At 41.7% G+C, this 13940-nt stretch overlaps 1 protein-coding gene across 1 annotated transcript in view; it reads left to right on the forward strand.

Annotated features, from left to right (window-relative positions):
- Positions 1-13940, forward strand: part of SLC6A3 (solute carrier family 6 member 3) — a 639528-nt gene that overhangs the window by 538321 nt on the left and 87267 nt on the right. Inside the window, exon 12 of the mRNA XM_069620436.1 lies at positions 13349-13449. Coding sequence (XP_069476537.1) covers positions 13349-13449 — 101 coding nt within the window. The remainder of the gene's footprint in view (positions 1-13348; positions 13450-13940) is intronic.

The following is a 13940-nucleotide window of genomic DNA, read 5'->3' on the forward strand; positions in this document are numbered from 1 at the left end:
GCCTGACTTAAACTATGAAACAATCACCAAGCATGCTCAGGTCGACCTACCAACTGTCTGTCACTAATATTTGCCTTAGGAGGTGTTTAGTGAAAGACAAGTTGTGGGCAAGATGTATGCCGCTTCAGGAGAAGTTTTGTTTTGGCATTTCCCTACCTTAAGTTCAGTTTTATGTTTTATTGCATCACTGGGCCTCATTCCGAGTATGGCGGTAAGGGATAGCGGCCACCGCTAACGAGAGCGGTGGCGGTAATCCCTTACCGCCATACTCCGAGTTCCCTTAGCGCCATGGTGCTTTTAACACCTGCTTTTAGCAGGCGTTAAATACCATGGCGCTAAGGGACCTTGATGTTAATTACGCCACCGTAATTTACGGTGGCGTAATTGACGCCTTCCCCACTCCCATTATGCCCTATGGGGCAAGAATGGGAATGGGGAAGGGTAAATGGGGATTGGGGAATTACCGCCCCGCCAACCTTGGAATGGGGCGGTAATTCCGCCAACCACCAAGGCGCTGCCGGTCCGGGTACGGCGTCAACCAAGGCGTTAATAGCGCCATTGGTTAGCGCCGTACTCGGAATGAGGCCCACTGACTCCCCTTCATATACCTTTGGAAGGCAGAAGAGTACTAGGCGCTTATTTTAATAACAGCCTTAATTCTCTGTGTTCCATAAGTCGGTTACTTGTTCCTATTTTGTACACAGACAGACATAATGAAATAGCAGAATAGAGTAGTCCACAGGCCTACAACCCCATTGGATCGGCAGATGTTTTGGACTACAAGTCCCAAGGAGCCTTCACAAGCCCTCTGCTCATCTTCCTCCAACTCTCTGTGGATGAGCCGTTCTCCAAGCAGAGACTTGCGAGGAGACTTTCCTCTTTGCCTCCTCCTTCTCTATCCCCCTCCCCCGCTAACCACATTTCACTGCTCTCCTGTACCTTTGCTCGTTTCACTGACTGGCTGCCTGGTGTAGCTTCAGAGTCTTACAGGTCCCAGGTTTTCCTCGCCAGTCTCCTGCACTTGCCCCCATGCCTTGCACTTGCCGCAGCACTACTGCAATGCGTTTACGACCCATGAGAGTGGTATCTCTCTGCACTTAACCCATGTTCTGACGGGATTGGGCGTCCTTGTTCCTATTGCCCCCCCTCACACACTTTCTTCTCTGTTCATCTGCAGAATCTGAATGTACCATGCCTAGTAAGATCGTTTGTGTTGTCTTCCCTATGTCTACCCTTCCTATGCATGTTGTACTTTAAAACACTTGTTAATAAGCCATAATAAATAAACAATCCATCAACTCCCATCAATCTTAGCTATAAATGTCATTGGTGAGGGGTCATGGGAGTCGAGTTTAAAACATCTGGACAGCCAAGGTTGCAGACCCCCAGTGTAAGCAGAGCAATGCAGAGTGCCATCATTTGTTCTCATTTAAACATAAAATGAAATTCAAATCTTGACGTGTTCCTTTCAAGCCATTATGTTGTTAAAAACAATATTGGCAAATGTAAATGTGTTGCATATGTGAATGCCGGCCACATAAAAGTTGCTATTAGGGTGGTCTCTGTCCATTAGCAGACAAGTCTATAAAACATTAGTATCGTGTATCTCATTAGATGCAGGGTCTGGAACCTGTGCCCTTCCTGGTGTTTTTGACTCCGACTCCTGCTTTGTGGCTAGTGCTGAGGAGAGTCCAAAACCTCTGAATACCCAGAGTTTGCAGATCTGTGCATTAGCTGGTGGCCCCCAAAATACCTCCTAAAAGTGATAAGGGCTTAATGTGTTTTTGCTGTGGTGTGGCAATGCAAATGATGTACAGCAGATCTCTGGTCCCTCACTCATTAGAGGCTTCCCATTCCTCGATAAGCAGAGCCCTGAGTAATAAAAAAGGTTCACGCCTGAGAGAAAGGTCTCCAGTGAGAATGCTATGTATTGCAGAGAGGGATCGTCATTCGTGAACCATTGATGCAGGCACTGTGCTTGACTCCAGATGACAATCCGATTCCTTCAAAAACTGGAAAACACTTCAAAGATAAAGATTTGGTATGAGTGAAACTGAGGTTTTGGCATTTACATCCTGAATTGCCTTTTCTTTGTTTTTCTTTGGGGGTATTTTATTATTAAGAATACATTGGTATACAAGGCAATATGATACATACAAGAACATGTTATATATAAAATACACTGTAGAAGCAAAATGATTAATCTACAGACACATTTCTAATGTGAAAAGGCCTCTAATGCCATGACTTATAAAATAAATATTAATGCATAGAATGCAAATTCAAAATAAAGGTGTAGGTGTAAACAATGTATGTTATGAAGAATTCAACAAATTTGACTTACTAGACAAACAGAGAGGAAGGGAAGGGGAAGGGGAAATTATTTTCCCAATAAAGTATACAGAAAAAACAGCAACATATTAGTGTTATTACTTTAAGGATGAGGCGGTACATTTTCTAAATATTCAATGAATGACTTCCATTTCAATTCATGTTTACTTTGTAAGAAAGGGGATAGAGCATTACATTTCTCCATTCTGTGGATGTTACATACAGAGTTCCACCAAAAGTGTAAACGTTTAAGATCATTCCAATTAGATGTGATAGTTTGGATAGCTACTGCAATTAAAAAATCGAGCAGGTAGCAATTATGCTTGTCTAGTGCAGGTTGAACAGCAGAGCTTCCCAAATAAAGGAAAGAGAAACAAATCTCGTGTTGTATATGAAAAATGGATTTAACGGTACTCCATACCGCTTGCCAGAAAAATTTAACATGGATGCAATTGAAAACAATATGTTTGAAAGTACCTCTTGTACATAAACAGCTCCAGCAGTTTTCATCTTGCGAAAGACCACCTTTAAAGATAATCAATGGAGTAATAAAGGACCTATGGTGGAAGAAATATAAAGTCTGAGGCAAACTTGCTGAAACAATAGCTTTAGAAATGATCTTCCATACAGGAGGCCATTTTAATTGGGTGTCCGACAAGGAGCAATCAAGTTTCCAAGCTTTTTGACTATTCCATGGGACCTTATTATGTGACATATTTGTACACCTTTTATAGAACATTGAAGCAGATACATTGTGACTAATGATATGCTGCACTTTGTTAGCTTGATAAGTATAATTAGTGTGAATTAACAAGTCATAATTTACCACAATAGCATCAATCAAATTGAAGTATTGGCGCATAAAAGTCATAGGAATATGATATTTGGCTACCATCTCATTAAAAGTAAGACGTATCCCTTTAACAAAGAGTTGCCCCACGAATGTAATGCCCAGACAGAGCTATGGATTCCAACATATAGCTTTTTTAATTGATCTTTATCAGGGGATTCATCCAAATAAATTGAGACACAAATTGAGATATTTTGGGAATAGATGGGAGTAAATATGATCTGAGATAAGTAATGGTGGTGACGTGATGAATTCTTTGGTTCCTTTGATATGTGGGCAATCCAATAGAATGTGGGGGAAACCATCTCTCTCTTAAAAATAAGCCAATTTGGTGTGTTTAGTATAGTTGGGGTAAACCACAACTGAGCCTGGCGCAAAACAAACGCGACAAGGTATTTTTTTAAATCAGGTAAACCAGCTCCTTCATCTGCTCTAGGGGCTTTAAGTTTACATAATGGAATTCTATGTTTCTTTTTTCCCATTAGGAATTTAAGAATATATGAGTCAAGGGATTTAAAGAACGATGCAGGGAGGCATATAGGAAGCATATATAACAGATACAGTACAATTGGAGCAATCAACATTTTGATAGATTCCAGCTTTCCCCACCATGATAAAAACAAAGGGGACCATGAACTAATAAGGTCCTTGACTTTAGTCAGGACTCTTGCGGTATTCTGTTTTATAGTATCTTTAATAGAAGATGTTATGATGATCCCTAGAAATTTGATACATGTGGGACACCATTTCATTCCCAAACAGTGATGTTCAATGGCAAAACCTCTGATTTATCAATTTTGAGTTTGTATCCAGAAGCTAAAGAAAATTGTATGAAATTATTGAGTAAGTTATTAGGCATGAATCTTGGAATGTCATTTTCAACTAACTCTAATGGTATTTCCCATATAACAAAACAGAATTCTTGAATGATCCAGGTGTCAGCGGGCATATTTTAATTTTGTCAATACTATAACCTTTAGCCTATTGACATAATTAAGGGTTTGTGATAATAAAATTAACGTGATGGCTAAATATGGTGCTGTATTACAGTGTTTTTCAAATGTTTATCTTTACAAATTCAAGACAATGTTTTTTTAAGAAATTATTTGAGCATTCAAGATCAGTACCGAAGTATGCAGTACGTAATGAAGTAGTGAAGATGCGCCTATAAGATGAAATGACAAGTGTACTGATATTACTCTGCGTGAGAATTTGGGGCAACAAAAAGGCATTGTTGAGGCATGATATCTCAGTTATATGATTTCACCTCCAGTTCATTTATCAATCCCTAGCGTGAAACACATGAAACAATCTCTGGAGAAAGTTAATGAATCTGGTTAATTTTCGGATGCAATGACAATTAATGATAGGGTTCTTTTTTATTTTAAAAGCCTTCTGTCAGATCATTTAAACAGTGTACGCGAAACAAGGGAGTTACTGAAACCAGCAAATAGAAGTCATGAGATTCCTCAGGTAAATAACCTCCGGCTTATTATTAATGGAGTTATTTTAACACCTCCTGCACACTGTTTTCAGATGGCAGAAGCAACCCCCCTCAGATGTTTTGGAGACCGGCGAGATTGCTCTAGTGTTTGGCTCCCAGGAATTCACCATGTTACCATGTAGATGCTTACCCACAAGACCACATGCAAGTGTCATCAAAGAACATGTCTCGCATTGGGATTCGATTCTGTTTTCCAGGAACTATTTCACAACAGATTGTTGGGTTTAAAAGGTGGGCACCTTTTATACTTTACAAAAGTAGCATCACAGTGCCCTCGACTTTGATTTCGTTAATCGTGATTCATAGCAAATTTCAAAAGGATTTTATTTATTTTTATTTGATTTATTTCACTTATAAAGCACACAAACAGCCCGGAGGCATCGAGGCACTGTTACAATCCAGTTATTTACAGTACAAGAGGCGTCCAAGGTGACAATGAGGCTTTTTACAAGGAGAGTTGCATGCATTACTTAGCAGCAGAAAACATTTGCAGATGGTCAGATGAGACTGATGGATTCTAGGTAAACAACCAAGTTTTCAAGACTTTTCGGAATGTCCAGTAAGAGGGTTCTACTCTAAGGGGAGGCGGCAGGAAGTTCCACTGTTTGGCTGTGATAAATGAAAAGCGTGCGCCTCCTGCTTTAGAGCTTTTGACTTTGGGTTGGAGGAGACAATGGGCATATGGTGTCCTTGTTGGCCTAGTTGAGTGGGATCTGGTTATTTTGTGTGCAAGATAGGGAGGGGCGGTGTTGGAGAGGCACTTGTGGGTGATGGATAATGTCTTCAAGGTGATCTGTTCACATATGGGGAGCCACTGAGCTTCTCTCACGGCTGCAGTGATGTTGTTCCTGTTAGGAATGTTAAGGGCTGCTCGGAGAGCATTGTTTTGTATTAATTGTAAGGTAAGGATGTTTTTGAGAGCCGGAGAATAGGACGTTACAATAATCAAGCCTGGAACCGATGACTGCTCTAGGGATGGTTAGGCTGCTGACTGTTGATAGAAAGGGTCTTGATGCATTTATAAGTTTGGTTGTGTAAGCTGCCGAGGAGCTGATAGCACTTACCTGAGCGGACAGTGAGAGGGTGGCGTCAAGGTAGACCCCTAATATTTTCATAGCATGGGAGATTGGGATAAGATTGTCTTCAATGTAAAATGCAGAGTGTTGTTGATTATGGTTTTTAAGTAATGCAGGGGGCCCTACAAGTAGGAGTTCAGTTTTGGCTCCATTCAGGCAGAGGCAGTTTACAGCCAACCATGTCTGGATGGTAGAGTATGCAGAGTTGAGGAGTCTTCCATGTAATTGCCAGTGAGCGGGAAGAGGGTCTGGGTGTCATGGACACTGCAAATCGGCTGTCTTGTCTAGAATTTTTAAAAGGAATGGTACTATAGTGATAGATTTGTAGTTGTTAGCGGCTGTAGGGTCTAACAAGGTTTTATTTAGGAGTGGGCATACCCAGGCTTCCTTAAGACTCACAGGCACTATTCCTGTAGAGAAGCAGGCATTTATGAATGAGGCTCCAAGATGAGAAGGACATGGGTATAGTCCAGAATGGGGAAGATCATAGTTCTAGGAGCACTCCGAGAAGGGGTTTTTGGACCCACACAATTTTTGGATATTTAATTGCATGGAAGAAGGAAGATCCAGATGTATCGGAAGCATATGATATAGGAATTGGCTAGGATTATCCTTTTCAATGGTTTCCGGTAGGCCAACAATAGGGAAGTTGTTCCACCTATTCCTATTTTCAAGGTTTTCAGCTTGCTTTCGGAGGGATGAAACCAAATTTTCTAGAACTGCCACTCTTCCTATGACATCCTCCGCATTGCTGACCCTTCTTTCAACTGCATTCATTCTAGTTTCAGATGTAGACCATTTATCGTCCAGCATTTGCAACTTGGCGGTCATAGCTTCCATGACAGGTTTGAGGGATTTAATTTCATCTAGAATAGCTAGCATGACAGGGTCTTTGGGTCATCTTTGGGTGTAGGAGAGCCCCTTTTCTGCCTCTTAGGAGCACTGTTAGAGGAAGTTGTTGCTCCGTCCTTGAGAAGGCCTTTTTTTGAGGCCATGCTGATATTGTGTAAAGGGTGCGCTTAAGGAGCAGTCTTCTGCTTCACACTAAATTGATGACTCCCATGCTACATATATTATGCACTTCATTAAGCAATACAGCCTATATAATAAGCTTATTAACATCTGTGTGTAGAGCCCACTAGTTTGTAAAGCAGCGTTTTACCACAGGGCTATTTACTTAAGATGACATAAACGCAGGCCCTTTAATAAGCTTCTTAATATGGTTCTTCAGAATGTCATTATTCAAATCATAGGCTGTTTTGTGTCTTTTTTAGCAATATGCATTCAGGTATCCATTTGGGTTTCTAGGTAACACGTATGACATCTTTGCAATGTTGCTCACAAATGTATAATCAGGTAGTCATATTTTAAGATCTATTTTCCATTTTTAGATATTTGGAGCACAGTAACATAAGAGCAGGATTGAATACATTGTGTAACCAGATAAGGTATTATGAAGAAAGCTATTTCTAGTCAAATATTGCTGCAGGAGGCTTTAAAATGCTTTATAATAAATAGGCAAACCGTTTATGTTTGAGTGTTCACACAGTGCTTTTTTTCTTTAAAGATAGCGTTACTTTCACTTGTGCCTAAAATCATTCCCCTTTCGATGCGCGGCTCCTTTGCGTCGCGTCTGCCGACCAGCTGACAGAACGTGATGTCTTCTTTATTTACTCTGTGCCGGTGCTTGAGGCTGCGCCCACCGGCTCTGATGAGGAAGCTCCGTATAGAACACAGGAGCATTTGTGAACGTCGGGAAACACTGCTTTCCGCTTCTTTGGAGCCAGGAACAAAAGTAGGAAGGTTAGCTCTTGGTATATTTTTGTTTTAAAAAGCACAATGGGATTGTAATAATAACACAGAAGCTGGAGATGGCTAAAAGAGGAGAGTCTTCAGAGACTGACGAAAAGCCAAATGGTTGTCAGTAGCTCGGAGAGCCCAGGGTAAGTCATTCCAAGGCCTTGTAGCAGCCAGGGACAAGGCGCGGCCACCAGTCCGTGACAGTCAGACACTGGGAACCGATAGCAGAAGGGCAGACTGGGACCGGAGGTTGCGAGCAGGAACATAGTGGACAAATCTTTCCTGAAAGTACCCAGCCCCTAACTTGTAGAATGCGTTAATCCAAGCACATTGATTTAAACAAGATCCTCTTCTCAATCGGGAGCCAATGTAGCCGTCTCAGAAGCAGTGACATATGTGCTAGTGCCAGGGGGCGCAGAATTGCTCTAGCCGCCGCTTTCTGAAGCAACTGTATTCGATTTATCAGGTAACGTGGTTGGCCAAAATACAATGAGTTGCAGTAATCGGCCATGCTAAGGACAAGTGTCGCCACTACAGGTGCATGGAAATGTTGGATGTTGGTTGCTTATCTATTTAGCACTGGCCAGTTTATCTGCATTCAATACTGGAAGACCGGCCACCAAGCCCACAGATTGCTTTCATTTTGCCTTTTCTTGTGGGTATTTATTGAGCATAGATCTATCATTGAGAAGCAGCAGAGTGCTGTACATCAGAGGTTAAAAGGATTACACTAAGGACAGTTACAACAAGGCTGTATTACATTACAAATAAGCAACAGGAGAAGTAATAAGGGGTGAGGATGTGTCAGACGGGATTGGGGTTGAGGGTGCATGAAGAAGGTGCTCTTTGAAGACCCTATCAGTAGGTCCAGCAACATTAGATCGTGTTCAATATCATCCGCAGAAATTTAAGTGTGAACACACAGCAATAATTTACTGAGGTCACACGGATGATGTATATTAGAAAGTAGAGGTAGAGTACTCCATGGGTTACAGTAAGTATGCTACATTGGAGTGAAAAACATGTTGTTGAGTATTAAGTATTTTTGGAGCATTCGCAGGCACCGAGTTGGGTATCCTCTATACTGTTTGTTTTGGTGCCGGAAACGCACTTGACCCAGTCTGTGGTGATGAGAACAATGGCCAACAAGTACCAATTCTAATTTCATGGGGTTACTAGCACACCTTGAGTGGTATTGATACACTGATACAGTTGAAGGCGGTCCTGAAGGAGATGGCCAGAAAGACCCAAAGCTATTGAAACCGGTCGACACAAACATTGGGAATAACGCTGAAGTACAGCAAATCCCAGAATGTATGATTTTAGCGAGCCTTTGCCTGAAATCTTACTACATCTTCCTAGTTGTGGTGCTTAAGAATATACATCTAGCATCTTTTAGCGAAGTGTCCATTGATCCTGGGGGAATAAAAAGAGAAATGGAAACATAATATTGTGTTCCAAGCTGCTGTATCATGAACTATTATTTAAGTTTTTCCAACTGTGGCATGTATCTATACAGATACCATGTTCAGAGTCGTCCCTTTACAAATCTGGATGCAAACATAAAGCAACATTTTTTTTTGAAACTACAAATGAACTGCCTGATTCATGGAATTATTTGCACCGAAAAGGGGGATTTGTGCGCCATTCTGCCTGCAAATCCCTGTTTTGACAAATGGGGATTTGCAGGCAGAATGGCGCACAAATCCCCATTTTTGGCGCAGATAATTCTATGAATCAGGCAGTTGATTTATTCAGATGAAAATAAAAATATAAATAAAACAGTATATACAAAAAAATCCACAATCAAAAGGTTGTACACAAATAAACCCTTAATAAATATAAAGCACAGGACAAAAACCCAATTTCTTTTGTATGCATGCAAAATATCTAGAAGTGAGAGAAAAGAGGCCCTAGTTGGTGAACACTCCTGCGCTAAGCTCTAGTTAGTCTGGTATTATTATTACTTTATTATGCGGGATCACAGGTGGTTGAGGTGAAGCCCACACCTCTTGGTAAGGTTAGAGAAGTCCTGGCTACCTTGCAAAGTTTAAGTTTTGGAAAAAGTGATTTCCACGCTTGTTGCGGTTGGTACATCATAGGCTTTATTTCAGTGTGGACACATGGTCCTTGTAGTGGTGAGCCGACATATGTTTCAACCTTGTGGGTCTTTATCAAGGCTAGGTCAGATTTGAAAATGTGTCCCCAGGTGGGGTCCTCTTGTGGTTGGAGCAGGTTATTCTGTGGTCAACTCTTGGTACTCATGGGCCTGTGGCTGTGTGTTACAGTCCTGGCAGCGCAATTGCGTCTTCCATCTTGTTCGGTAATAAACACGCTAGGTGTTCTATGTCCAATCATAGAATTCATTAATTGTTGCAGGTCTGCCACAATTACCAAATTAGTTGATATGTATAGATTCACGCAACAGTTGGAAAAATATAAATAATAGTTCATTATTCAGCTCTGTGGAACACCATATTATGTTTTCATTTCTCTGACCCCAACCACAGCTGCCCACTCGGGATCCCTAACATATTATGGAATAAAAAGAGAAGACTTGAGACAGTGGCACTGTTTTAAGTGTTTATTTCTAATGGTTATGGTTTCTATTCACTTCAATACTTTGTTGTGAAAATACCCCCAAAATATTTAGCTGTGTTTAGTTTTCACTGTGTAATGGGAAGAAAAGTACTAATTGCAGACCTCGAGCAAATCCTGGAGGGGTCCTTCTTGTTCTGTCCATTCCTAGACAGGCAGCACACAACCACTCCTTAGGACAGGTGGTGGAGCCAGGGACAGTTAGATCTGTGCTCTTTCCCTATCATTGGTTTCTGTACCAGTTTAGATCTTCTCACTACACTTAGTTACTTGATAGTAGTTGTGTCAGGGTAATTGAAAATTGCATGTGGAATTTTCTGTCCCGTGTGTGGTATAAGAGAATACAATGTATACATAACTCTATAGGTGTCGATTCCCCTTAACTCTTCCCCTGAATCACTGACCTCCTCCTCCTCACCTATGTCTGAAGAGCTGGTTTCAGTGTAGGTCTTCAATGATCTTCTCTTGCTGCTGAAACTTCTCTTTTTTTTGTAGAGAAAAGGCCTACCCCAGAAGGAAGCCACAGTGATGATTAGACAGTGGACCTGTGGCCCCACTTCGGGGACAGCCGGAATGGGGAAAAAGCATGTGATGGCGTAAAAAACCCCAATAGAATGCTTCCACTTGTAGTTGGTATTCGAGATGGAATTCAGTGACAGCTTGTTGCGGAATACAAATACTGGGAAGCAATGAGAGTAGTGAGAGCAATGGGCTGTCAAAAACAAGCATTCACAAAGACAGGTTGTGAACTAGATCGGAGCAGAGAGAGAGAAGATGCCAAAAAGGTCAAATAGAGAGAGGAAGACCAACGGGCAGCACTAGAGAGGTGCTGCGGCAAAGAGAGGGGTCGGAAATAGAGTAGCAAGCGAAAGAGAGGAATAGCAAAGCAGAAATGGAACCCCAGAGAAGAAACCCGGGAAGACAGCAGGTACGTCTGAGTGGCACAAAAGAGAAAGAGAGAAACGGGTTCCGATGTGAAACGTGAAAAAGAGCACCAGCATTGGTGGAACAGTAAAGGGAAACTCACGCTACGGTTGCAGCGCAGTGAGCCGCCGGGAGTGATGGGAATAAAAAGCTCCCGGTGGAGGCCATGTTGCATAACGACTAGACCGCTGCTGACAGGTCATGAACAGCGTAGTGGCACACTTCAATGGTGGTGCATTCTCCAGCGGCACCAGAGGCTCCATGTATGAGGGAGCATGACAATAGGATATTTATCTCTGACTAACTGTAGCTTCATGGAACTGAAGTGAACAGGTGGGAGGATTGCCCTCACCAAGTTATTGATAACTGTTGCTGCCATATTAGCTCAGGTCTGCAGCAGTATTATTCATTTCTGATGGTGTAATACAAAAGAGAGCAAACCTTTTTGACTCCTCTACATAGTACACAAAGACATTTGCAATTAAGGGAAATGGTTGTGGCTATTTGTTTCTGAAAGAGCGCTGCGTAATAGGACATATAGAGCTTGATCCAAATTTAGCCAGGGCCCTATAAAACACAATTTTTAACCAAGCAAAAACAATTCAGCAAAAATACAGATTTTAAATGTTTTTCTATTTATGTAATAACGAACAATTCCAACGTGAATGATGGCAATTTGAGGCAAAATCGGTTACTTTGGTTGCACAGTGAAAGCATAATACAAAAAACATTGGCAAAGCAAACAGTTTTGTTTTTTATATAGGCATGGGATTTGTATTTTTCAGATATTGCCATGCTACCTGCCCATAAGATGGCAGCGAATTGGCAACTGTGATAGCACCTGGCATATGATGGCTCTGCCTGACAAATGCCTCTTCAATGCGTACACAGGAGCCCAAACCTGTGGCTTTCCCAATGCTTGTTTTTTAATGGTTCTTTAGTGAAAGGAACAGATGCAAGGACCCACCTACTACTTATAAATCAAGTGGCAGAAGGTACACTTGGTTAAAACAGTTTTAATACATCATCAGCAAGTGTATGGCTGCAATTAAGCCCTTACCTTTCATAAACCTGCTCAGAAAGCATTGTACTAAACTTAAAGAGATCCGAGAGAGATGTGTTTTGGGCTAGGGGCTAAGAGGATTAAGTGGGTTGGAATGGCAATAGGAACTAGAATGCACATTGGTGGTCAATGGGTGGGTAAATGATCAAACATCAATCACAGGCTGTGTGTCCCTCCTCAAATCTCATCTCTACATTTAGTTCCCATGACAATGCTATGCCAAAAGTAGATTGCAAAGGGTGCTCTTATAGATTGATATATAAGAAGGACCACCTTCTAACTGCTGCTTGTTATACTTCTCCTGCTTGCACAGCAGAGTACAATCTTTGTTCCACGTCTTTCATGTAGAGTGGAAGATTTTAAACACTAGTGGGGGAACGTGACCTCAAATGCAGGGTCTTACTTCTTTAAACCAGTCACTGTACTGACTTGCAGTTTCCAGGCCTTTCCCCCACACCTTTGCATAATACTTTTTAGTTTATAATGTTCATTCATCTTAATGTCTGTGGGGCTCAAAATCACATAGAAATGTGGGTGGCTTGGTCCTGCGAACGTTTCTCCTATGACTATCATTAGACTGCCCCTGTAAGAGAAGCTCATGCACTCATCATATAAAGGAGACATTGTTCCAACTTCCATGCTGCTTTCTAAGTAATCTCAGAGTTTCAAGACACCACAAAAGACACACAATGCTGGGAGAGGAGAACTCCATGAAGGCATGAATAGCCCTGCACATGTGGAACATTCTTATGGAGGGTGGGGGTCTTTTACATTAAACGTTTCCATGAATTGCTCTTTGGACACACTCAGTGCCGGATTAACCATTAGGCTAAGTAGGCCACTCCTTTAGGGGCCCCGCAACAACAGATCAAAATAAAGCAGTGGAGAAAATTAGAAAACGTACTAGGAGATAATTTGGGAGGGGTGCCCAACCTTTCGACTGCATAGGGGCCTCCACAGGGTTTAATCCAGCACGGTGCACACTTTATTATAAATGGAAAAGGTAAGGTTTTTCAAATGTATGTGCACTGTGGAGCTCTGTTGCGTGTCATAAAATGGAACAGTGACCGGTACCGGCAATGCATGTTCATTAAACATGCCCGCTATTAATGCTTCCTACCTTACTCACATCAAAAGTAAATTGCTGTATCTCCCTAGATATCTTGTTTGACTAGTTTCTGTCACTGTTTCATTCCCTTCAGGAGTTGGGCGCTTCAGCGATGACATCGAGCAGATGATCGGCCATCGACCTGGCCTGTATTGGAGACTTTGCTGGAAGTTTGTCAGCCCCTGTTTTCTTCTGGTAAATAAGATTAAACACATACTAAATATTGTCTTTAAAAGATTGGCTTCCCAGACAGCCTCCCCCATTACGCTGCTGATTTTGAGGAAGCAGGAACTTCAACAAATGCCAATCAAGCAGGGACTATTTTTCAGTGAACACCGAATATAACTGTAAGGTCAGAACCGATAAACAAATATTAATGTAATCTGGAGATTGTAGAGTAGGTATACAACGGTAACGATATATCAAAGGTTATTACCGACTCAGCATTTAAGATTCTACAATTCTGAGTCTGGGAGTAGGACTAATCTAAATCAGAGCTAATGTGTGGGTTGGCAGATGCCAAAAATATGCCAGGGCGAGGCTTGAAATCTACAGTTCTGTCTTAAATGTTATATACCCCAGCTTGTTTCTAAAAGAAACAAGCTGAGGGTAGATATCTGTCTTCTGCTGGTGCATCCCTCTGGAACAGCCTCCCTGCCACTCTGAAACTTGAGGAGAACCATCTC

Source organism: Ambystoma mexicanum, chromosome 5q, assembly GCF_040938575.1.
Source record: "Ambystoma mexicanum isolate Mex_15411 chromosome 5q, UKY_AmexF1_1, whole genome shotgun sequence".
NCBI lineage: Eukaryota > Metazoa > Chordata > Amphibia > Caudata > Ambystomatidae > Ambystoma > Ambystoma mexicanum.